Below are 27,015 nucleotides of genomic sequence, written 5' to 3' on the forward strand. Positions count from 1 at the left end.
TCAACGTCAGCTCCGGGCCAGTTGCCGGGCAACGGGCGGAGGCTGGCTGGTGCTGGGCGACAGAAGGTAAGAAATGGCGAGTGGGAGGTGGGAGACGGCGCTGACCGAGTGGACACGTAGTCGGGATACGGCCGCCGGCATTCAACGCGGCCCGGGGTGGGCCACAATGCGGGCGTGAAACGGCCAAACGCCGCGGGGGAGGGAGAAAAACCGAGGGGGCAGTGTACCAGTCAGCACGTCCGCAGGCCCCCTTCCCCTCCCCATCCTCCTCCTCCCCTCCCACTCCCCCCATTCCCCTCCCCCTTCCCCCTCTACTCCCCCTCCCCCCATTCTCTTCTCCTTCCCACTCTGCCTCCCCTCCCCCCATTCCCCTCCCCCCCATTCCCCCTCCCCCCATTCCCCCTCCCCCATTCCCCTCCCCCCCATTCCCCTCCCCCCATTCCCCTCCCCCCATTCCCCCTCCCCCATTCCCCCTCCCCCCATTCCCCTCCCCCCCATTCCCCTCCCCCCATTCCCCCTCCCCCCATTCCCCCTCCCCCCATTCCCCCTCTACCCCATTCTCCATCTACCCTCTTCCCCTTGAATTCCTCGTTTGATAGTCTTCTCAAGTTTCTGCCTACATTTGCAATTTTCTAGTCTTCTTGCGTAGGGTGTGCACAGCCTAAATGTGTATGTCAAAGGTAGACATCCAGGCCAGGGCAGCATCAGTTGCTGGGTGGATGGCCTTGATGCCACCAGGGAAAAGCCTCAGTGAGCAGTCATTAACGATGTATGGGATGGTCTGGTCTGGATATCCGCAGTCGCAAGCATGCAGTCTGTCATTCCCCCAATTGTGCAGGTGATGGACTGTTCCTGCATGGAGGGTGCGAACCCTTTTCGGGGTTAGCCATTGCTCGCGATGGAGGTCAAATCCTGGTGGTTTCACTATGATGACCTCTCCGTTGTTGGTGTTGACATCTTTTCAGGCTCTGCGCCACTTAGTCTTGGGGTCAAAGTCTTCCAGGGATTTGGCTGAAGACTAGAAGAGTTTGCGGGACTTCAGGTGCATGTTGGGCAGATTGTTCAAGTCAGCATGGATGGGAAGGTCAGGGTTAGCCTCGATGGTGCACCGACCTTTCAACATCCTCTCCCTTCTGCGTATTCTGGGAGGGGCGATGTGAGAGAGGACAGGGAGCCACTGAAGAAGTCTGAAGAAGGGTCTTGACCCGAAACGTCACACATTCCTTCTCTCCTGAGATGCCACCTGACCCGCTGAGTTACTCAGCTTTTTAGATTTAGAAATACAGTGCGGAAACAGGCCCTTCGGCCCACCGAGGCCGTGCCGACCAGCGATCCCCGCACATTAACACTATCCTACACACGCTAGAGACAATTTTTACATTTACCCAGTAAATTAACCTACATACCTGTACGTCTTTGGAGTATGGGAGGAAACCGAAGATCTCGGAGAAAACCCACGCAGGTCACGGGGAGAACATACAAACTCCATACAGACGGCGCCCGTAGTCAGGATTGAACCTGAGCATTCGCTGTAAGGCAGCAACTCTACCGCTGCGCCACCGTGCCGCCCCAATGTGGATGCTTGATCGCCAATGCAGTGGGCCCAACCGCCGGCTATGGGAGCCAAGATCGTCCTGTCAACGGAAGGCTCGAGGCCCTGGACTGCGGGAGAACAAATAAGCGAAGAGATTGAACTTTTTTTTCGTCTTCCATCATAGTGAGGAATGTGGAGGAGGCACTGTGGTGGATGTTTATGTTAAAATGTATTTTGTGTGTCTTGTTGCTTTTTATTGGCATGACTGTATGGCAAATCAAATTCCTCGTATGTTGCAAAACATACTTGGCTAATAAAGCATGATTATGATTACATACGTCTTTGGAGTGTGGGAGGAAAATGAAGATCTCTGAGAAAACCCATGCGGTCACGGGGAGAATGTACAATCTTGCTGGATGTGATTGGACTGGAGTTGGTGTAAAGAGGATTTTCCAGAAGGTTACCTGGGATGGAGTATTTCTGTTCAAAGAGAGACTGGATAGACTGAGTTTATTTTTCTTGGAGCAGAGGGAGTGGAAAAGCGCACATCATAGTTGTAAAGAGATTTATGAGCAGGACAGGGGGAATAGTAGGAAATGTTTCCATGCAGCAGGACTATCTAAAACTAGAAGGCAGATGTTTAGGGTAAGAGGTTTAGAGTAAGTCTGAGAGGAAATTTAGTTCACCAGAAAATATTAGAAATTGGAATTTGATGGGGTGGTGGAGGCATGAATTCTCTACATTTAATTATCTTGACCAGCACTTGAACTGCTGAGAAATGGAAGGCTGTGGGCCATGTGCTGGGTAAGTAGAATTAATGTAGATGTTTACTTATGGTCAGTAAGCATTGTGAGCAGAAAGGCTTCTTTCTGTTCTCTCTGACACTCCTTGTCACATCGGAGCCCCCTCCTTGATGCCTTTTATAAACACAGAACTCATTATTTCACTATTGGGAGAAACAATGTTTATTAAGATTTTGTGCAGATTCCTTGCTTTTGTGTTTAGTACCTAATGCTTTCATAAATCCTGGAATTCCAGCTTTTTTGACGGTTGCATCAATGTATCCTCTTTTGTGCATCCCTGTCTTTTTCCATACTTTTGGAAAGAAATCCCTTAATTCATTGCCTCTTCGTTTTTCTTATCTGCTACATGCAGTCGGTTGCTATTCTTCCTTACTCTTAGTGAATTTCCATTTTTTTCCAATTTATTTTTTATACCTACATCTAAATCATCAACACATATATACTCAAAAACTATTAGATTTTCACCAGGCCAAGCAAAACCACAGGAGTTTCTGTTTGCAGGATATTAATGTAATATAATTTTGGTTTGTATTTGGTGATTGAAGGCTCAGGAATGTATTCAAAGTCAGAGGACTAAGAGTGTTGGAATTGTTGTCATTGAAGGTTTTATTTTTCCAGGGACTGGAAGACAGCACAAATGGTGACCAATGCCTCGAATTAGTAGAAATGTAATATTGACCCTGCTCTCTGTGACGAGTTCAATCTTTCTGTTGTTTCAACTGTATTATTACAAAAAATACGTTTCATCAAAAGTAAGTACATCATATTTCCTTTTCCGGTTATTTTCACTCTATTATTGTTGTGAAATATAGACACTGAATTTTCAGACAGGACAGAATCTTCCAACAATCTCAGAATAATAATTTTGTTCCCCCTCCCATTTTTTGGTACATAATCTACAAATCTATAAATTTTTCATCACATATTTCAAACAATCTGTGGTTATATAAACCAATTTATTGTCCTTGGAAAAATAGTTTGACCATTTTACGGACAGTTTTTTAAAACTCAGGCTGAGATATATACTTACACATCAATAATGTTGATTAATTATATTAAAAATGAACTGGAATCTCCTCAAATTATGTTTAACCATTACATCAATGTTTTTTTTAAAGCAAATACCTTATTCTTAAAGTTCTAGCTTTCTATGTTTCTCATCCTTGTTTTAATTTTCCTCCATTGCTTAGTCCACATCCTTCTCAAAATCCTCTTAGCCATGTTGGAGATCTATTTCTTAATTTCTGACCCTTTGATCATTTCATCCTACTTGCTTTACTTTGCTATTGGCAGCCACATCTTTAGTTGGGAGTGTCCTAACCGATAAATCACTGGTAATGTTAACACCATTACCAGTGGAATCCCCTTCAAACTTCTCTGTTTCTCTATGTCCTCAAAGTCTATTTCTTTTGTCAAAACTTCCAGTCTTCTGAAGTGTGTTGGATCATCTTACAATATTAAAGTTATACTAAACTAATGGATGTGGAGGTCATCTGAGGAAAAAAAAGAACTTTTCTGCTGATGTACCTAGGAATCACCTACCCCCTCTGCCACTGGTTCCTCGATTTTCTGACCCAGCGACCTCTATCAGTGAGAATAGGTGACAACACCTCCACCACAATAATTCTCATCATCAGTGACCCGCAAGGATGTGTTTTCAATCTCCTTCTGTACACCCTACACACTTGTGACTGGATGGCGAAATTTGGCTCTAATTCCATCCACAATTATGCAGCTGATTATCACAAACAATGACGAGATAGAGTTCAGGAAAGAGATAGAGGATTTAGTGATATGGTGTGAGGATAATAACCTCTCCCTCAATGTCAACAAGGAGCATGTGGAAGTGGGAAGCATGGAGTACTTGCTCCAATCAATGGCAGTAATATTACCAGTGATTTGTCGTGGACTAACCACATTGATGCGGCAACCAAGTTCCTTAGGAGACTGAGGAAATCCAGCATGTCTGTGGTGACAGTTGTAAATTTGTGCAGATGCACCTTAGAAAGCATACTGTCAGGTTGCATCACAATTTAGCTGGGAACAGCTCTGCCCACGACTGCAAGAAATTGCAGGGAGGTATAGATGTAGCCCAGTCCATCACACAGACCAGACGTTCAACCATTAATTCCATCCACATTTCATGCTGCCTCGGAAAAGTAGCCAACATAATCAAAGATTTGTCCTGCCCGATGATTTCTTCTCCCTGTTCCCACCTGGCAGAAAGTACAGAAGGTTGAAAGCGTGCACCACCAGACTCGGGAATAGCTTCTTCCCCTCTGTTATTAGGCTTTTGAACAGCCCTTCCATAAGCTAGGGTATTGTCTGATTCACCTTTACCCTGTTGAAGACATTGAACTTTGTGGAACTGATGCACTGCAATGCTGAGAACTACATTCAGCACTTTGTCTCTTCCCCTTTGCTCTACCTATTGTACTTGAGTTTGACTTGATTGTATTCATATATCTGATCTGTTTGGATAGCATGTAAAACAAAGCTTTTCACTGTATCTCAGTACATATTACATTAAAAAACCCAAACCTATTAAAATTGCTTTTTATATTTGCGGTTCAACCATTAATGCAGATAGAGTTACAAATGAGTCTGTTACATGCACTGCCATAAAATGCCTTGAATGAGAAATAGCTAGAAACCACAAATGGTGTGTCCACAGATATAGTTTATCAGATTGGCTTGCAGAATATGCATTCTAATAATTAATATTCCTTTCATTTCCTTGGACCAACAAAAATGACGATAATTGTCACATCTCGATATACAAGGGACTAAGTTTCTGATTATTTAGCAAGTTATGGTGACCAGAGTAAAATATTTATGAAGGACAGTTATGCAAGAAATCAGCTTACAGATTGGATGAAAAAACCATACTCCTTTGTAATGTTTGGTAGAAATGAAAGCTGCCACTAGAGGTCGCAGCTGTGAAGCTGAACAATGAAAGTCAAATATTGTAAAAGAGCTTATGTATTTTGATTCTGAGCCCTACTACAATGTAGAGTCCTGTCCAATAAGCTTTCTACATGTGTATTTAGGATTTTTCTTGCATCAAATTGTATTCGCGTTGGCACCAACTATACAACAAATGGAATCACTATTTTAACTCCTCTTCCCATTCTCTTACTGACCTTTCTGTCCTGGGCTTCCTCCATTGCCAGAATGCCACACACAAACTGGAGAAACAGAACCCCATATTCCACTTGGGTAGCATACAATTAAATGGTATAAACTTTGAATTCTCCAATTTTAGGAAACCACTAACTGACCCTCCCCCCACTCTCCTCCACACCCCCTGTTTCTCCCTCCTCCCCTTCGCTCCCCTGTGCCTCACCTGGACTCCCGCCTATTTCTCCCTTCCTTTCTGCTACTTTCCTTCCTCTGTCATCATAATTTGCAACAATTCAATCCTGTCTCGTACATCTGCTTTTAGCTCCGACCTTTGTTCCAACCATTTGCCAATCCAAAATAAACCCTCACCTGTGTCCACCTATTACCTGCCATCCTTTGTCCTGCCCTTCCCCTCTTCCAACTTTCTTCTCTCCCCCCCTACAATCTGTCTGAAGAAGGGTTTCAACCTGAAATGTCACTTATCCTTAGTCTCCGGAATTGCTGCCTGACCCACTGAGTTACTCTCGCACTTTGAGTGGTTACATGGAATTAATATTTCATCCTTACTTTCAAATCTCTCAGTGGGTTTCCCTCTCCCTGTATCTGTAATCGCTACCACTCTTCAACCTTACAGGATTTCTGCAGCACCCAATATTGGCCTCTTGCGCTTCCCTAATTTTGAATCTTAACACTACAAATTTTCAAATTCCAAGACCCCGAAAATCTGGATTTCACTCCATTCTCTTTTTTTGACATTTTAAAAACCTCCTCTTTGAATTGGCTTTTTGTTACCAGTTATAATACGTCCTTGTGACAGACACATGGTTAAGTTTCTGATTAACACATCTACAATACATCTTGAGAGTGTTTTGGTATGTAAAAGTCCTGTGTAAATACAAGTTTTTGCAAGTTGTAATGCAGTGACATCCACATGGATGTGGATGTGCTTGTCATCGTTTTTACAAGATTGTTTTGCTTTGGCTCATTTCAGAATGAAGCAGACATTTCTGATTTCAAAGGAAGTTATTCCTTGGAAGACAGTGTGCCCTGGGTATGTATGTTATTGGGACATCACTATTACATTTCATGACTGTGTGCAGTCAGTGGCAGAGGAGAGGGAGGCAAACGGGCATCTGTACCAATGTTTTATCACATCAGAAAACCAGTTATTTGTGGGAACGTGCATTATTTGGTCAGTAATTTTCCTACTTTAATGACCAAACTTAAGGCTTTGTTGGCTGTAAAGTGGTTTGTGGTGATCTAAGTCTGCGTTCGGTGCAATTGAAATGAAAATATTTGAGGACATTTGGAAAGATTTTATTCTGTAAAGCAAAATATAGAAATTAATAAGCGTGATTGGTAAAATCTGATTCTTTATTCTGAAATGGCCACCAGCCTTGATGCTTGTCTGTCTCAGTGCTTGCTAGTTGTTGAACTTGGCACTAAAATACACTATCTTTAATTGGGCATGAATATCACGTTTCTCTTAAATTCACATCAGGTGGAGTATGAGCTGGTTGTTTAATGGACATTAGTTTGATCAAGGAAGTTGACTTTGATGTGCAGAAATGTGCTTTAGTTTCTGTGGGTGGAGGGCTGTTATATTTTTATTAATGCAGATATCTGTTTTATCCTAGAAAGTGGTCAAACAATTTATTGGTTTGGTATCGGCACACAACATTCCTTTGTATCTCATCGATCCTTTGGTTTTGGGACAAATGAATGATCATATCCATCAGGACACAAGTACAGCCAGTGCATTGAACTGCCAATATTTGTGTGCTCCCAGGGAGTTTACCACTTTTGCACTATTGGGCAAATTCTGGAAAAATGAAGTGAGTGCTGGTAGATTATGGATAGTATAATAAGAGCAATGCTAAAACATATTTAATGGGCTTCTTGGGACAATCAGCTATAAGAGAGATTTTTGCCTCATTTTTAGGCGGTACCATGCTCAATGTTTCAAATACAGAATTTGCAAATAGAAGGCGGCTTAGAATTCTGGGGATTTATTTTGATATTTCTCATTTCTCATTGGAAGCTCTTATTTATCTTCATGTATAATGAGGTTTGAAGACCATGCAGATACAAGGGACGACTGCTGCTGAAATCTAGAGCAAAAACCAAACTGGAGGAACTTGGTAGGTCGAGCAGCATCTATGGGGAGAGAGGAATTGTCAACATTTTTGGCTAAAACCTTGCAGGCCCATGTTATTCTTTAAACTAAGCAATAATTAGCAGGGGGAGGTAATGGTCACGGTGAAATTTTGAGGTAATAAAGGAGTACTGGCATAGATCTGACAAAATAGATTGAATTTTGTGGTTAGGAAATGGAGAAGATTGAAGGGAATGTAATAAATGTTGTGAAGTGGATTTTTAGAAAATGTTCGATTAAAGCCCCACACTAAAGATTAGCACAATTTTTGGCCCATGGAATTAAAATTGTGCAGCATCATGGATAAGAACTTGGCACAAAAGATGAAAGTACACTCGTACCCTGCGAACCTTCATTGGTACATACACCTGCAACTTTGGGAATGGTATCTTGCTTGCGCTATATGGCCTGCTGGGATTCTGGATGCCAGGAGCTGGTGCACACATACTCCCCCTGTTGATACAGTGCTGGGAACCTGGCATTCTTGTAGCAATGAATTACACACATTCAGTGTAGGGACTGACTGTGAGAGCCAGTGATGAGTGGGCTGAGGCAAATTGTGCAGTTGCTTAACATTAGTACATGGGTATCGGAGCTGTAACCTGGCCTTTCCACTGAATGGTAATCTCTGTGGTTTTGGTGAATGAGCCAGAATCCTGTGCACGTGTGTTTTGGCATTCCCTTTCATATGGTGTTTGAAAAATGTCTTTTGAGAGTTGGTCCTTTACTGTCATTATTAAAAACTTTTCTTTCAATTCACTGAGATGTTCCTGAAGAGAGAGGCTGAGGAGCAGGGCTTCCAGTGGATGGAGCTGAGTGGCAAAGACCCACGACTGGCTGGAATGGATGGTCTTTCTGGCACCGAGATCCCGCTGCATTACATCTTCAAGTTGCAGAGCCACGCCATCCACCTGGTGGTATTTTATGAGAGGAGTGGCAACTACCTCTGGCATGGGCAGCTGCGGCTCAAGCAAAACACAGACAAAACGTTCATGCATTTCCGAAAATTGCATTTTGGGCGTTACGCAGGAGCCTATAACAAGTAAGAGAAACTATATGATCAAAGACGTACTATTCATCAAAATATAGATCTCCTGGTGAAATTCAGAGTAATTGCAATGGCCTTGTGATTATTTTCCTCACAACTGAAAGAACTCATTTACATTTCTTTTGCATCTTTCAAGACCTGGGAATATCCCACAGGATTTTATAGACTACACCTTTTTGAAATATAGTTGATATCTGGGCCAGCTGAAAGTCAATGGACATAAGGGTGGATCATCATTAAATCGTGAGAAGCATAAGAACTAGTTCTATCTAAATCCTGAGAATTAGTTATAAAGTTACCAATGCAAGAGTGAGTACAGCAGCAAAAGCAATTATTTGGAATGCTGTAGTTGAAGTAAAGTGAGATAAATCTCATCAAGCTATCCAATTAGATTTATTCCATTTTATTTGAGTTGTATATTTAAATATATATTTGCATGGATTGTGATCCAGTGGGCTTCACTGTAATCATGTGGAGCCTCTACTTATAAACGTTTATTTCATTGTGCAAAACCAGACCTGGTGATATCAGATCATATCAGCCAAGGAATCCTGTTGCCAAGCATGTCCATTATGTTCATTGTTATAAGAATCACATGTACTGCATCCGGTGTTCCCGTTGTGGCCTCTTGTACATTGGCAAGACAAAGCATTGACTCTGTGACCGTTTCACTGAGCACTTGTGCTTGGTCTGCCAAGGCCTGCTGGATCTCCCGTTTGCTAAACATTTAAACTTCCCTTCCCATTCCCATGCTGACATTTCTGGCCTGGGCCTCCTCCATTGACAGTTATTTTCTTCTAGTTTCCAGTCCACACGTAAACTGGAGGAACAGCACCTCATATTCCTCTTGGGTAGTTTACAACTCAACGGTTGTAAACCGTTGTAGTTTACAACTCAACTGAACATTGCAATCTCCAATTTTAAGTAACCTCTCACTAACCATCACCCCACTCCCAAACCTCCTCCCACCTCTTCCCCCCCCCCCCCCCCCCCCCCCGTGCCTCACCTGGACTCTCCCCTCTCTGTGAGCATATGTTCGGATAGCACAATAATGCTACAGATGGAGGTTGTGTTTCAGTTCCAAAGACCAAGGTTTTATTCAGACATCATGTTCGTCTCTGTAGAGCTTACACATTCTCCCTGTGATTGCATGGGTCTCCCCTGGGTGTGATCGGGCATGTTTGGTAGAATAGGTAGTAAGGAAATACAAAAATTGATGGGATTCCCCAAAGAGCTGGTGCAGACACAATGGACCAAATGCATAGTGAAGAACTTAATTTGTATTTCCTTTTAATGGCAAAAGGAAAGATATAATAATACAAACCACTTTTAAATGGAATAGAGAAATGAATCTAATTATTAAAAGTGCAAACATATTTCATGTTCTCATAGGCCTGAACTACATCTAGTTTTAATTGATGGACTGGAAATCAATGTGCCTAAGGAAATAACCCACTTTCTTGAGGAAGTTTCTCACTCAAGATTTGTTGAATGTAGATACAAGGAAGCAAAGATGTTTTATCAGGTTAGTCTGTTGAAAAATAATACAGTATGCCCTCGTGATAACAGACCATGGGCGAGGGGAATGGTGTCCATTATTGCCGATTGTCTGTTATAACTGAGTGCGGTATTATTGCATTGTATGTAGTTGAAACGAAGAACTGCAGATGATGGTTAATATGCAAAAGGACACAAAGTGCTGGAGTAACTCAGCGGGTCAGGCAGCATCAGGAGAATATTGAGTCTGTTGAGTTACTCCAGCACTTTGTTTCGTTTTGCCTTAAGACTGGGCATCGATGCCGCTCTTCTGTACCATTGAGCCCTTCTGCACTAGCTACCACACTGTCCGGTTAATGCGGTTGTTGTTGCAGCTCACGTTGTAGCTCTTGGCCGTCAGCTCTTTCTTCAGGCCGCTGCCAACGACAAGACGCGTTCAATCACTATGGGACTCCCTCCCCTCTCACCAACTGCCACTTCTTCCTGTCGGCCACCGCTTAGCCCAGTCCCCACTCGACTGCCGCCTCCTCCTTTTTCCCCGCAGTCGCCGATGTCTTCTGAAGGTGGAGTATGTCGGCGACTCTGGGGTGGGGGGGAGGAGGAGGAGGAGGAAGTGGTGGTGGTGGAAAGGGGAGCGGAGGCCAAGTAGACAGAACGATGGGCGAAGGAGGAGGAAGCGGCGGTGGAGTGGGGTGCAGACAAAACGACGGCCGATAGGAAGAAGCATCAGCTGGTGAGAGGAATGAGCCCCACAGTGACCGATCAATTCCTATTGGTGACAATCAGCTAGAAGAAAGCGGTGTCCTTAGGGGCTACAACGTGAGCTGCATGGTCCATTTAAAAAAAAAGGCTTACTGTATTGTTAATTTAACCAGAAGGTATGAATTAAACCAATTAACTGTTTTTGTAATAGTAAATCAAAACTATTTAAATCAAAAATGCAATAGATTTTTTGTGTACTTTGAAATCTTTTGAGAAAAGTAATTATTGAAAGCTTTGAGACTGGACATTTGAGATTTCTAAGCTCTTAACTTAGAAATGGGAGTCAAATAACAAGTAAACATTAGTTTTCCACTTGCGTGCTTATTTGGATATTGGTGCACAGCTTTGAAAATTTATATGCTTGGGTAAGTCTTCGGAAAGTCACTGGGCAAACATATTCAATCTACAAGGTGCAAGTCAAGGGAAGGATGTGCTTATCTCCATTTGCTTGGAGGGGTGCACTTGGAAACTGTACTCGCCTGAATCTATCCACTATAAAGCAACTTACATTTCCTTAATCTCAATCACTACCCTCATCATTTACTCCCTCCATGACCTACTTCATTGCTGCAGCATATACAATTTAGGTAAAATGCATTTACGGCTACCTTGGAACCACTTACCAAAGTCTTAACTGTTAGCACCAAGTACAAGAGTAGCAGTACTCCTCCAAGTGATATATATCGTGTTGTGGAAATATATGGACATTTGATGAAAATCGTGGAGCTTCCCACATCATTGACAGCACCTTCACCAGAATAAATCCAGCATTTCAAGAAAATGAGTTGCTATCACATTCTTTATCCCAGTTACGATGGACAGTTACTATTTTCCTTGCCAGCAATGCTCTAATCCCTAAACAAAATGAAGAAATGAATCAATTAAACAAGCTATTCTGAAATGTGTGTGAATTAGATCATTTTGACCATTGTACATTAGAAAAAAGAACAAAGTGTCAGGTAGGGGGATATGTGGTTACAATGCTATAAAGCAAAAATGTCAGTCATATTTCACGGAGCAGTATATTTTTCTTTGTTCAGGTGTAATTCCATCATGTTTATTGCTTGTTGACTTTTGCTTTGTTGTGGTTCAATTGCAATAATAATTGGCTTTAGTCAGTTTAATTAGTGTTTATGTGTACTGACCGCAGCATTGTGTTAGTTTGGTTTTTTGGGGGGATGTTACATTTGATGTCAAGTTATGTTAAATAGTCTGAATTCACAAGGGCACATCAGTTTTAAAAAGAGGAAAGCTCAGTTTTTCTCTGCTTGTATCCTACATGCAATTCATTTATAACAGGTATACCCTGAGGACACATCCCAAGATGCCATGGATTTTAAGAAAAAGGCTAAGCATTTGATTTATCTGGCTGCAAAGACACTAGATAAACAGAAGGTGCCATTCTGGCTCAGCAGTGGAACATGTCTAGGTAAATATCTTGTGCAAATTCTGGAATAGTTTTAGGAAAATGTACTTGCGATTACACCAATGAAGTTAATTGTTATTGTGTATTAGTCTATTTTAGCGATAGGGCATGGAAACGGGCCCTTCAGCCCACCAAGTCCACGTCAACCATCGATCATCCATTCACAAAGCAGAGAGATTAGAAATATATTTGTTTCTTTAGCATACCTACACTCTGCGAAGTTGCATGTGCTTGTGACTTTAGGAATGAAATAATTATATTTTGTGCATGGTCATAAAAGGAATTTGAGAATTTTGGATGGAGCATTTAGAGGGGGGGGGGGGGGGTCGTAGCTCTCTTGGAGCTGGTTTATAATAATCGTTGCACTTTAATTTAACTTGGAGTCAATGGACTGGGTAAATCTCAGGGATGACTAAGCAACCATAAATTCCTTGACATTACTGGTAATAATAAGGGAAATTCACAAATCAACCACCCAAAAGTTTGAGAAATGGATAACGTTCACTCTCCTGGAATTTATAAGCAGGAAAGAAAATTAGCAACATTTTGTTTTTAACTCGTTTTGTGATGCACATGCAGCTTTGCATTTATAGACAATTATGATATGGGTCATTTTGTAAGAAAGCAACGCCCTTCCACACACCCCACACCTCCCACCCCCAAGTGAGACATCTGTATTAGTAGTGTCGGGAGCACTGGTGGAACAAGAAATAGGTCAAGTTTTGGGTCAGTGACTTTTTCAGACATTGTTACGGTAGCTGGAATTGTGGAACGGTCCAATCATTCATAAACAAAATGAGATTTTGCTATTGCATTGAATCAATTTTTACAAAGCCTTGCTGAGTGGTGATTAATCCTTGATACCAAGTTAAAGTGCTGACTTTTGCTGATCTTTCATTTGTTATGTTTTAGACTTTGGACTGAGTATGGTGTTGCCTTGAATTTTGATTTCTGATTTCTGATTTTTCTAGGATGGTTCAGACAATGTAATATCATCCCATATAGTAAAGATGTGGATGTGGGAATAATGATAAAGGATTATAAGCCTGATATCATCACAGAGTTCCAGAAGGCAGGACTAACGCTGAAACACAAATTTGGCAAAGTGAGTTAACTGATAATTTGCTCTTTCGGACATATTTTATATAATGAAACAATTTTGCTAAATAATTATTTACTTTCATAATATAATGTCTTCTTTGACATCAGCATGAACCATTAACTCAAATATCTGTAAAATTGGTCACAGCACTGTTAAGTGAGTTATGCTAATTAAGACCATGCCAGCATTCATTAGAGAGCCAAGAAAAAGAGAACAATCAAATTATATCAAGCTAAAAAACACCAAATTAAAATCACTATAATAATAATTAGATCCACATGTTGCTTTTTTGTAATCCCCAATGTCTGCAAATTAAACTAGTAGGGATCTTAAAAATAATATCACTCGTGAACTTCTTGGGTGTGGTTCTGGATGGCATTAGTTTTCTCTGTTCTGCTGCAAGGTTAATAATTCTGGTGTTCAAATTCTATTATGGGTTAGGCAGCTTTGTTTCTTTTGGCAAGCTGAGTGAGCATTGGACAATAAAATTCCTCATAAACGTTTTAAGGTTTTGTCCCTCCTCTACCAAATGTTAGCTACTCTGAATTAGGCCAATCCATGTTACATTAGAGCCAGGCAGAAAACCCAACTACAAAATAAGATAGCAGGAGCAGTGGCAAAGGTGGATATATCAAAATGAGTCATCAGTTTAAACCATTGAATGTGTTGTTAGAATTTTTTTTTGTGACATTAAGGGGAGCTGTTGCTGGGATTGGCAGAATGAATAGAAAATACATGATTATTCTGACTCAAAAATACACAGTGCTGGAGTAACTCAGTGGGTCAGGCAGCATCTCTAGAAGACGTGGATAGGTCACATTTCTTCAGACGAATTGTCATAGAGGGGAGAAAGTTGGTAAAGAGAAGGGAGAGGGACAAAGCCTGGCAAATGATCATTGAATACAGGTGAGGAGAATTATGATTGGCAGATAGGTGGACAAAGGCCAGAGATGAAAAGAAGATAAAAGGTTGTAAGATAGAAGGGAAGAAGAGTAAAATGTGAAGCTAGAGGAAGGGGCAAAGGATGAAGGGCAGCAGTATAGTGCTGAAAAATGGATATACATCCTGTGACCCACCAGTAAGTTATATGTTTTCATGTGTCTGCAGTTTGTAGTTTGCACAGTTCACTCTTTGCTTGCTATTGAGGCAAATCACACAATAGGATTGTACAAAAGAGAAAGGAAACAGTAAGGTGCAGACGAAAAAAAAGTGCAAATGCTGTTGCAAGGTGATTGTAAATTCAGCCTTAGCATTTGAGAGGAATGTACAAAAGTCTGATAACACCAGAGAAGAAGCTGTTCTTGAATCTGTTGGGTATGTGCTTTCAAGTTTTAGTATCATGCAGAGGGGAAAAGAGAAAATGACCAGGGTACGAGTGGTCTTTGACTGTTGCCTGCTTTCCAAAGGCACCATGAATGTAGATAGAGTTGATGCGGGTGGGGGGGAGGGATGGGATGGGAAAGATGGACTGGGCTGGGGTGGGAAGGATGGATTTCCCTGATGGACTGGGCTGTGTCCACAATTTTCTGCGATTTCTTGCCACCTTGAGCATAGTAGCTGCCTTATAATATTCTGATGCATTTGGATAGGGTGTTTTCTATGGTGCAGCACAATGTGGTGCACAGTGATAGAGTTGCTGCCTTACAGCGCCAGAGACCGGGGTCCAATACTGAGTATGGGTGCTGTCTTTATGGAGTTTTTACGTTCTCCCTGTGACCACATGGTTTTGTTCCGGTTGCCTCGCACACTCGAAAAAAAGTGCAAGTGTGTAGGTTAACTAGCTTCAGTAAAATTGTCCCTCGTGTGTAGGATAGTGTTAGTGTACTGGGTGATCGCTGGTCGGCCAGGACTTGGTCGGCCAGGACTTGGTAGGCCAAAAGGCCTGTTTCCACGCTGTGAATTCTAAATCTGTAGAAATAGACAATAGACAATAGGTGCAGGAGTAGGCCATTCGGCCCTTCGAGCCAGCACAGCCATTCAATGTGATCATGGCTGATCATGCACAATCAGTACCCTGTTCCTCCCTTCTCCCCATATCCGCTATCCTTAAGAGCTCTATCTAGCTCTCTCTTGAATGCATTCAGAGAATTGGCCTCCACTGCCTTCTGAGGCAGAGAATTCCACAGATTTACAACTCTCTGACTGAAAAAGTTTTTCCTCATCTCCGTTCTAAATGGCCTACCCCTTATTCTTAAACTGTGGCCCCTGATTCTGGACTTCCCCAACATTGCGAACATGTTTCCTGTCTCTAACGTATCCAACCCCTTAATAACCTTATATGTTTCGATAAGATCCCCTCTCATCCTTCTAAATTCCAGTGTATACAGGCCCAGTCGCTCCGGTCTTTCAACATATGACAGTCCCGCCATTCCGGGAATTAACCTAGTAAACCTACGCTGCACGCCCTCAATAGCAAGAATATCCTTCCTCAAATTTGGAGACCAAAACTGCACACAGTACTCCAGGTGCGGTCTCACTAGGGCCCTGTACAACTGCAGAAGGACCACTCTGCTCCTATACTCAACTCCTCTTGTTATGAAGGCCAACATTCCATTGGCTTTCTTCACCTGCATGCTTCCTTTCAGTGACTGATGCACGAGGACACCCAGATCTCGTTGTACGTCCCCTTTTCCTAACTTGACACCATTCAGATAATAATCTGCCTTCCTATTCTTACCACCAAAGTGGATAACCTCACACTTATCCACCTTAAACTGCATCTGCCATGCATCCACCCACTCCCACAACCAGTCCAAGTTACCCTGTAACCTCGTAGCATCTTCCTCGCAGTTCGCACTACCACCCAGCTTTGTATCATTTGCAAATTTGCTAATGGTACTTTTAATCCCTTCATCCAAGTCATTAATGTATATTGTAAATAGCTGCGGTCCCAGCACCGAGCCTTGCGGTACCCCATTAGTCACTGCCTGCCATTCTGAAAGGGACCCATTTATCCCCACTCTTTGCTTTCTGTCTGCCAACCAATTTTCTATCCATGTCAGTACCCTACCCCCAATACCATGTGCTCTAATTTTGCCCACTAATCTCCTATGTGGGACCTTGTCGAAGGTCTGAAAGTCGAGGTACACCACATCCACCGGCTCTCCCCTGTCAATTTTCCTAGTTACATCCTCAAAAAATTCCAGAAGACTAGTCAAGCATGATTTCCCCATCGTAAATCCATGCTGACTTGGAACGATCCTGTTACTGCTATCCAAATGCTCCACAATTTCGTCTTTTATAATTGACTCCAGCATCTTCCCCACCACTGATGTCAGACTAACTGGTCTATAATTTCCCGTTTTCTCTCTCCCTCCTTTCTTAAAAAGTGGGATAACATTAGCTACCCTCCAATCCACAGGAACTGATCCTGAATCTATAGAACATTGAAAAATGATCACCAATGCGTCCACAATTTCTAGAGCAACCTCCTTAAGTACCCTGGGATGCAGACTATTAGGCCCTGGGGATTTATCAGCCTTCAGTCTCATCAGTCTACCCAACACCATTTCCTGCCTAATGTGAATTTCCTTCAGTTCCTCCGTCACCCTAGGATCTCTGGCCACTAGAACATCTGGGAGATTGTTTGTATCTTCTTTAGTGAAGGCAGATCCAAAGTACTGGTTCAACTCGTCTGCCATTTCCTTGTTCCCCATAATAAATTCCCCTGCTTCTGTCTTCAAGGGACCCACATTTGCCTTGACTATTTTTTTCCTCTTCACATACCTAAAAAAGCTTTTACTATCCTCCTTTATATTATTGGCTAGCTTACCCTCGTACCTCATCTTTTCTCCCCGTATTGCCTTTTTAGTTATCTTCTGGTGCTCTTTAAAAGAGTCCCAATCCTCTGGCTTCCCACTCTTCTTTGCTATGTTATACTTTTTCTATTTTATTTTTATGCTGTCCTTGACTTCCCTTGTCAGCCACGGGTACCTCTTACTCCCCTTAGAATCTTTCCTCCTCTTTGGGATAAATTGATCCTGCAACTTCTGTATTATTCCCAGGAATACCTGCCATTGCTGTTCCACCGTCTTCCCTGCTAGGGCCTCCTTCCAGTCAAATCTGGCCAGCTCCTGCCTTATGCCTCTGTAATCCCCTTTGCTATACTGTAATACTGACACTTCCGATTTTTCCTTCTCCCTCTCAATTTGTAGAGTAAAACATCATATTATGATGACTGCCTCCTAATGGCTCTTTTACCTTGTGGTGATCCCTTATCAGATCAGGTTTATTACACAACACTAAATCCAGAATTGCATTCCCCCTGGTCGGCTCCAGTTCAAGCTGTTCTAAGAATCCATCTCGGAGGCACTCCACAAACTCTCTTTCCTGGGGTCCAGTACCAACCTGATTTTCTCAGTCTACCTGCATGTTGAAATCTCCAATAACCACTGTCGCATTACATTTGCGACATGCCAATTTTAGCTCTTGGTTCAACTTGCACCCTATGTCGAGGCTACTGTTTGGGGGCCTATAGATAACTCCCATTAGGGTCTTTTTACACTTACAATTCCTCATTTCTATCCATACTGATTTTGCATCTCCTGATTCTATGTCACCCCTTGCAAGGGAGTGAATATCATTCCTTATCAACAGAGCGACCCACCCCCTCTGCCCACCTGTCTGTCTTTTCTATACATTGTGTACCTCTGAATATTGAGTTCCCAGCCCTGGTTCCCAGCCATGTCTCTGTAAGTAAGAGTCATTGGAGACATGCCAAATATACACCTCGGAACTTGAAGTTCTTGGCCATTTCCGCTTAGCACCATTGATGCAGATTTGGGTGTATATTCTACCCAGCTACTTGAAATGGATGACCAGCTCCTTAGTTTTGCTCGCATTGACAGAGAGGTTGTTGTCTTTACACTATGCTACTCAGCTCTCTATCTCCTTTCTGTACACTGTCACATCATCACCTCCACTCTCCCCTGGTTCCCAAACCCTCGGTCCATATTTACCAGCCCCATAAGTTCTGAAAAGTCAAGGTTCTAATTAGTATTGGTTTCAACCAGACTCGACTGGGATAAAACTATTTCTCATGTTCCTATTATAATTAAATTCTCATCAAAGCATTGCACGAGTTTAAAATTAATCAGCCTACTTTATTTATTCTGCTTTGTTTCAGCAAGAAGACAGCCTCGAGCTTTCCTTTCAGTTAGCTGATGTGAAGCTGGATATATTCTTTTTCTATGAAGAGAATGATTACATGTGGAATGGGGGAACCCAGGTTAAAACTGGCAAAAAGTTCAAGTATGTTATTCATTTATTGTTGCTGATTTCTCTTCTGAATTAATCCAATGGCAAAGTATTTCAGATTTCCAGCATCTGTACTAAAAGCACAAAATGCTGGAAATAAGATCATCCAGCATCAGAAGAGAAAGAAACTGAATCAATGTTTTGGAAGATCATGATAAAAAGTTCTGATGTAATGTTATTGATCTGAAATATTACCCCTTGTGGATTCGCTCTGAGCTGTTGAGTATGTCTAGCACTTAAAAAAAAAATTCTAAATGGTTAATACCTTGCTATAAGAAGACACACAATGCAAAACAATCTCCAACTAAACCCTCCATTGTCATGTTTCACCAAAATCAAGACTCCATTTACAAAGGGAAAGTATACATCATCCAATATCCAACCTGTGGCTTTGCAGGTATCACAAACGTGGTACGGAAATTCTTAATCTTGGAAAGGGAGGAATATGCTGTGTAATTACTGTGTAATTTATGTGGCATTATACTGTATCTGGATCTTTGATTCAATTTTTTTGTGCGCTGATTCCCTCCAGACCATTGAGAACATCAATCAAAAATTGAGTTTGGTCACACATTAAGGCATTGCATAATCAAAGAAAGATGCTGCCTGACCTGCTAAGTTTCTGTTTTTATATAAGATAAGATCACAGCTGTTCATTGAACATAATGTTCAACAATGTTACCCAAGTATAATAAGAGCTAAAATGGTTGGGGTCGCAATAATAAACAATGGGTTAAGACGAATCATGAGCCTTGGAACAATTATGCAAGTGCACTGTGTATAATTGCGCAATCAATTTTATTTCACTGGTTTTCTTATTCTTTTTAGCATTTTTTCTTCCCTTTTGTTATAATGGGAGAAAAAGAGATTTTAAATTGAGAACAAAAACTAGCTTTAGTAAATGAAAGTTAATACTTTGTCTCAATCTTTGCAGTTGAGACAGTGAAACTGATAGCCTCTTCTATAAGATGCATGTGTGCATTTAATTCTAGAAACCTGAAACAAAATGCCAAATATTGGAAATAATCAGCTGGTTAGACAGCATCCATGACCTTTCATCGGAATAAAAATCCCCAAATTATGATCAGGAATTAGCTTCTCCGAAATGGGGCATTTTTGTACCCTTCGCTGGTGTATTATTCAGAAACTGGTGGTCTGCAAAGGATATATCTTTAATGTTAAATGCATTAGGTTTTCCTTCACAAATGATGCCTGACTCTGAGTTCCTCTAGCAAATAATTTTTTGCTCCAGATTCCGGTATCTGTAGTCTCTCCTGTGAGTGTTACACAAGTTTGGCACCTCCCAAGTTATCACATTCAATATTTATCTCAGTTTTCCACATGTCAACAATAGCACCACAGCTGTTGGTACAGTTTTGTGCACCTGAAATATTTGGTTCATTGTGTTAAGCATAAATGGAACAGCTGACTGTTTAATCAGCCCTGAGCCATGGCCACCTCAGTTTAAGTAACCTCAACATGAGCAGCACTTCTTTCCAGATTTCCTGGGATTAAAACCAATTTGTCTGCTAGTTGGTCCACGATTGTAGACTGAAGTTGGGTGATCATTTTCCAGCAGTAGCACCACCGAGGATGTTGCATTTATATGGCACTTTTTACATGCTTAAACATCCAATTAGCGTCACAGAATCACATTCATAGAAGAGTACAGCACAGGAACAGGCCCATTGCCCAACAATGTCTGTGCAGAACATGGTGCGGAGACCAATGATTATTTGCCTGCGCAAAAGGCATATCCCTCCATATCCATATGCCTTTTCAGAGCTCTTAAATGCCACTATCATATTTGCTTCAATCACCACCCTGGCAGCGTGTTCCAGGCATCACCACCCTCTGTGTTTAAAGAAAATGTGCTCGTCACATTTCTTTTAAACTTTGCTCCTCTCATCTTAAAGCTCTGCCTTCTAGTATTTGACTTTTTGCAATCCTGGGGAAAAGATTCTGATTGTCTACTCTATCCATACCTCTCATAACTTTATACACTTCTATCAGGTCTCCCCGTAACCCCTCCCATTCCAGAGAACGCAATCCAAGTCTGTCTAATCTATCCCTGTAGTTAATACCCCCCTAATCCAGGCATCATTCAGGTAAATCTTCTCTGTACCCTTTCCAAAGTATCCATATCCTTCCTCTAATTAGGCAACCAGAACTGCATGCAATGATCCAAATGCGGCCTAACTAAAATCCTATAAAGCTCCATCATGACTCCCTGATCCGTATATTTTTATACTCTTTCAGATAAAAGTGTGACATAATAATATAACTGGTAGAAGTACAGGATCACCACTCGAAAGACCTGGGTTCACTTCTGAGCTTTGCTGACTGTATGGAGTTTTCAAGTTCTCCTTGTGATCGCGTGGGTTTCCCCTGGATTATGCGGTGTCCATCCACATCCCAAACATGTGTAGAGTGGTAGATCATTTGGCTGCTCCATATTGACCCTAGTGTGAAGGTGTGGGTTAGAATCTGTGGGCCTTGATGTGAATGTGGAAACAATAAACTGGGATTAGTGTAAAGGGGTGTTTCATGGTTGGCCCGACTCTATGACTCTATGAACCTTTGACACCAAACCATTAAAGGACATAGCAGGGTAAGTTTAAAAATGGGAGTTTTAAGGAGGGTCTTAAACTAGGAATTGAACTTGGACTTGAAGAGCTCAAGACACATCTCCAATAGGTAGGAGGAACAGAACTGAAGAAGCTCATGAATCTCAGGCATAGGTTAAAAGGCGGCACGGTAGCGCAGCGGTAGAGTTGCTGCTTTACAGTGAATGCAGCGCCGGAGACTCAGGTTCGATCCTGACTACGGGTGCTGTACTGTAAGGAGTTTGTACGTTCTCCCCGTGACCTGCGTGGGTTTTCTCCGAGATCTTCGGTTTCCTCCCACACTCCAAAGACGTACAGGTATGTAGGTTAATTGGCTGGGTAAATGTAAAAATTGTCCCTAGTGGGTGTAGGATAGTGTTAATGTGCGGGGATTTCTGGGCGGCACGGACTTGGTGGGCCGAAAAGGCCTGTTTCCGGCTGTATATATATGATATGATATGATATGATAAAATGTGCAAAGTACAGAATCTTAAGTGATTAATACATCAGCTTGAGTAAGTGGTTGATTCACAGAGATAAATGGCTACTGGATAAACATATAGTTCATGTGAAAGCTGGCTTTCAGAAATGAATGAAAACTGTTGGTTTTTATACTGTTGTACAAAGTAGGCTCTTGCTATTACAAAATATGTTTATTCTATCTTCTTGCCTTTTTTAACAAATTGTTTTGTAGATACATATTTCCTAAATTTACTCTGTGCTGGACCGAATTCCTGGAGCTGAAAGTTAGAGTTCCCTGTAAAACACTCGCATATGTGGAAGCGAACTATGGCAAGAACTGGGAAATCCCTGTGACCAGTTGGGATTGGAAAAGTTCCCCGTCAAATGTTCAGGAAAATGGCCTGTGGCCTCCCAACGACTGGGATGATGTCATCCAGATACATTGATACATAACTGAAAATTGATGCAATGACTGTGCCACAACAACTTAGAAAGTTGGTTAATTGTGGTTACTTATTTATGGTGCAATCAGTGAAAGTGGTTTTGTAGCACTTGAGATACGGCGATCAGGTGAGAGCCATCTACAGACATCAGTGGCATTGAAAGTTTCCTTTTGATTTGTAAAGGAAGTCTCTTTGGACTTAGAAAGGCATTTGGATACTGGCTTTCACTAAACTGAACTGACTAAATTTAGAGAAATTTCAGGATTTGGATAACCTCTAGCAGTAAATGTGTTTCTGAATTATTTTATGAAAGTTGTGCTATTGAAAAGCACTTCAGATTAAAATATTAATTTATTGAAGGTTTTAAGGAGCATAACTTATAGGTTTTGGAGAAATGGCACACATTGGATGTACATACCACGCACTAGGTGTCAAGATAGTCTTGTATTTACTAAATTTAAGTTTATTTACTAAATTTAAGGAAATGATCTAGCAAAGAAAGCTATATTTTACTTTTGAGTAAATGACAAACTGCTGCAGGAACTCAGTGGGTCAGGCAGCATCTGGTCTGAAGATGGCTCCTGACCCAAAATGAAATCTATAAGCAGGATCTGCAGATGCTGGTTTACACCGAAGATAGACACAAAATGCTGGAAAGACACAAAACTCAGTGGTGACAGGCAGCATCTCTGGATAGAAGGAATGGGTGATGTTTTGGGTCGAGACTCTTCTTCAGACTCTTCTGGTCTTGACTGGAAACATCATCAATTCCTTCTATCTAGAGATGCTGCCTGTCCCTCTGAGTTCCTCCAGCACTTTGTGTCTATCCAAAATGAAGTCATTCTGTTTCCCTTCACAGATGCTCCCTGACCCTGCTGAGTTCCTCCAACAGTTTGTTTTATGCTCAACGTTTATCCTCAGTCTTTTATGTCTCCTTATTTTTAGTTTTCTTTGATGTCATTATTTTGTAACTTCCTTGTCTTAAGTATTGACCACAACACCAAGCAAACCTCTCAGTAAGTAGTTATACTAAAACCCTATTTTTGCATTTGAAGCAGAGAGATTTGGGTAGCGGTACAATTATCCTTTATATCAATGCTAGATTATGGGGCTAGTAGAATTTCTAGTTCTTGTATAAGGTAATTGACCTGGAAGCATTCATGGTTTCTCTCCACAGATATTGCTTAACCTGCTGAGAGCTTCCAGTATTTCAAATTTATAATATTAAAAGCATTTTGTGTTTGTAATATTTTCTAACACTGTCAGAACTAAAATAATGTTTTTTAAGGTGCTATTCCATTGACAGAAAGGCACTACAGTATATATGAGTGATGCCGCTGAATAATGTTTATATTCTGTAGCAAAAACTGCAATCTGACTTGTTAAATTTTACTGTGAAATCTGTGCTTTGTGTACCTGTTCTGAATTTTTATTTTGCGTGGCAAATGGTCCAGATTGATCGAAGCGTGTGAACATGAGATTGGAAATAAGTTTAATTAAATACATTTTTGTGCACTGTTGAAAAGTGAAAAATGCAGAAAACAAAATTTAATCCCAATTTTAAGTCATCTCTATTACAGAGACTTTTCTGCTGAGCTGAAATGTGTTTTTTCCCCAGCAAAAACAAAATGTCTAAGATGGGTACAAGAGAAAGTACTAAATGAAATATTGGTTGTTCTGTTCTTTAACTCAGGACCTTTACTGCACCAGCACAAACTTGTATTTTTACTACGGTGTGTTATAAAAAATGTATGTGTGTCGACACAATTGAAAGTGCGTAATTGTCTAACTTAATTTAACACAAAGTTGTAGTTGAATAACTTAATGTATTGAATAAGCTGGAAAGCATTATGGTACAATTGTGGTTCTGCTTTTCTGTCTTATTGCTACCTTCAAGTTGAATGTGTAATAATAAATAACTTAAGATGGCAGCTGACCAGATATTTGCATTCTTTTGGATCCATGTGAGAGTAGATTTCAAAGATATTTATGCAGAGCAATAGGCCAAACTCAACCTCGCTAACTAGTAAATAATAATTAAAAATAGTGTGTGTTCTCACAATAAATTCCCACGGTCACTATTAAAGTATGGAGAAATGAGCCATCTTAGGGAGCTGGCACTTGGCCTAAATGGATTTCCTGTACATCAAGATTTAAATGTTTAAATGACATTTGAACAGTTAATGGGACAAAAAACCTGTAGCGTGTTACGGTCCAAATGCAGGCAAATGCAAGTAGCTTGGTTAGGGTCATTCTCTGGTGTCCAACATTGGTGAAAATAGAACTTCTCATTTTAAACTGTTCAACACCCTTTACAATCTCATGCCACCTTAATATTCTGAAAATCACTGTAGCATCAGTGGTGAATTAAATGGAATGTTTGGTTAACTTAATGGTTGTTTTCTCAACCCAACCCTACAATGCAATAACAAGATACGTCTTTTCCAATTTCTCCTTTGTCTGCCTTCATTCACAGAAGACAGCCCAAACAAATGGGTCTTTTTCCTGCCAGAAAAGATATAACTTGTGGAAACCCCAAGGATCAGTTATTTGCAATTTGCATTAATGACCTGGAGAAAGTCACTAATAAGTGTATAAGGGGACAGTGCACAAGTTTGGCAAATTCACAAAAGTAGATGGGAGGCCATGCTGTAATGAAGATAATGGATTCTGCAAGAAGATATAAATAGGTTGAATGAGTGGGTGAAAACTTGACAATATATTTTTAAATCCAAAACTCTGATCAAAGGCTATTGCTGCTGATCTCTCTTGCCAATTGGGCTCTTTACATGAACAGGCCAAATGCTTCAAATCCCTTTCAAATCTCGTTAAAAATAATATGGATATGTTGTGCATTAGGTTTTGTGCTATTTTAGATGACAAAATGAGAAACTGCAAATTGTCATAGTGTGCTTATTCAGCACAGCTATTGAGGTAATTTAAGGAAATAATTTGTTCAATTTAAAGGTTCAAAGTATTTGCTTCCAATAAGGGAAGGTGATTTTGTTGCATCTTTTTTTGACATAATAAATTCCTTCAATGAGATGTTTCTTTACTGACAAATTTGCATGTATTTTTTCCTTACAGTTTGAGAGGCTAATCTATCGCAGGCTATGGGAACTGAATCTCAGTGGGTTGTATGTGGTGTACTGGTATCAAGCTTTCTGCATCCGATTGTGCTTGGATTAGCAAAATTTACATTTGCCAAGCTATTTGGCAACTGTAAGCCCCTGGCCTCCGAGAAACATTGTCATCAGACAAATCTGTTACAACAACATTAATATAAACAGCTCTTTGGTCTATGGTTCAAATGATTGGGAATTTTCCATAATTGTAAACAAGGTTTTCCCTCATGCAACTTCAGCCTCTGAGCACAGCTTTGATGGAAGAATCTATATAGTATATGAGCCAATTACCGCATCAAGCCAAGTTAGTGAGCCAATGAAGTTGTTGTTAGTTAACCATTCGCATCACAGGATGAAAAAGCATGGGCGTGACCCACTCGATCCCCAGTAGGGAAGAGAATTGTTCAATATTTTAAAAGAGAACGTTTTTCCACATATTGTCAGAGTGAGCATTGCAAGTGGCGATCTCAGTTCAGTAAAAAAATGTTCAGTTTGGTTTACTGTCACGTGTTCTGAGGTACAATGAAAAGTTTTATTGCACAACATTTTGTTAGAGTGAGCATTACAGTCTTCTAAGGCATGTGGCGATCTGAGATTCGCCGTGCATTGATGAAATCTTCCTCTCATCTCCCGCCAGATGAAGGTATTACTGGAAAGAGGGATGCACAACATGACTGGTTGCAATGAGTTACTCCGCCATCTGATCATTATTGTAGATTGAGAAGTTAATGTGCAAAATTATTGAACTTTAAAACGAATTTTGTGCGGATGTAATTTCTTCAAAATATTGGATGCAATATGTAGCTCCAGTCTTCCAGCTTGTCACTTTTATTCCTGTACGGATGGTCTGTAGACTCGGGAACATAGAATATCCTGAAAGGAAAAGGTGCTTAGTGCTAATAAAGATATTGTGTGAGAAGTGTGACTGGCCGTTTTCACATAATAAGACCACATAACTACCAATGAAATAAATGACAAAATAAACTTTTTCATTTTGATGTAGGTTAAGGAATGAACATTGAGCTTGACACTGAGTCACATTCCTATATACGCATCAAAATGGTAGACAAGGGCTTAGAGCAGTAGGATTGAGTCCCTTCAAGTTTCACATTTAAACTTTCTTTGCTCGCACTGTCCTGCCCATCCTAACCACCAACATTCCCTTCATTGGGCTCCTGAATCATTTTTCCTATAACTCAATTCATTTTAATGTTGGTATGATTTAGCAATGTCCAGCAGCTCCTTTCTTGTACAGCCACCCGAAATCCTTGTATGATGCAGCTCTTATAGACAATAGGTGCAGGAGTAGGCCATTCGGCCCTGCGCGACAGCACCGCCATTCAATGTGATCATGGCTGATCATTCTCAATCAGTACCCCGTTCCTGCCTTCTCCCCATACCCCCTGACTCTGCTATCTTTAAGAGCTCTATCTAGCTCTCTCTTGAAAGCATCCAGTGAATTGGCCTCCACTGCCTTCTGAGGCAGAGAATTCCACAGATTTACAACTCTCTGACTGAAAAAGTCTTTCCTCATCTCTGTTCTAAATGGCCTACTCCTTATTCTTAAACTCTGGCCCCTGGTTCTGGACTCCCCCAACATTGGGAACATGTTTCCTGCCTCTAACGTGTCTACTCCCTTAATAATCTTATATGTTTCAATAAGATCCCCTCTC

General features: G+C 41.1%; 1 protein-coding gene across 3 annotated transcripts; it reads left to right on the forward strand.

Annotated features, from left to right (window-relative positions):
* fktn (fukutin) lies at positions 1-25,204 on the forward strand. Of its 3 annotated transcripts, none has more exons than XM_078395575.1 (10): positions 1-66; positions 2,956-3,089; positions 6,452-6,511; positions 7,098-7,295; positions 8,380-8,657; positions 10,056-10,188; positions 12,222-12,351; positions 13,320-13,453; positions 18,576-18,700; positions 22,007-25,204. In XM_078395575.1, exons 2-10 carry the CDS (start codon positions 2,985-2,987, stop codon positions 22,218-22,220), a joined length of 1,377 nt encoding a protein of 458 aa, XP_078251701.1. In that variant the 5' UTR covers positions 1-66; positions 2,956-2,984; the 3' UTR covers positions 22,221-25,204. The 3 variants fall into 3 exon arrangements, with proteins under 3 accessions (XP_078251701.1, XP_078251710.1, XP_078251707.1); XM_078395581.1 differs by lacking the exon at positions 1-66 and adding an exon at positions 654-2,338; XM_078395584.1 differs by lacking the exon at positions 7,098-7,295.
* The last annotated feature ends 1,811 nt before the right edge of the window (positions 25,205-27,015 follow it).

The sequence above is a fragment of the Rhinoraja longicauda genome, chromosome 3, assembly GCF_053455715.1.
Source record: "Rhinoraja longicauda isolate Sanriku21f chromosome 3, sRhiLon1.1, whole genome shotgun sequence".
Classification (NCBI taxonomy): domain Eukaryota; kingdom Metazoa; phylum Chordata; class Chondrichthyes; order Rajiformes; family Arhynchobatidae; genus Rhinoraja; species Rhinoraja longicauda.

What these genes read in the sequence shown, in the direction of transcription:
- fktn (XM_078395575.1), top strand. Translation starts at nt 2,985, where the DNA reads ATGCCTCGAATTAGTAGAAATGTAATATTGACCCTGCTCTCTGTGACG. An exon ending in TGGAAGACAGTGTGCCCTGG is followed by an intron (nt 6,512 to 7,097) that starts GTATGTATGTTA and finishes GTTTTATCCTAG; the next exon opens with AAAGTGGTCAAACAATTTAT. An exon ending in AAAACTGGCAAAAAGTTCAA is followed by an intron (nt 18,701 to 22,006) that starts GTATGTTATTCA and finishes ATTGTTTTGTAG; the next exon opens with ATACATATTTCCTAAATTTA.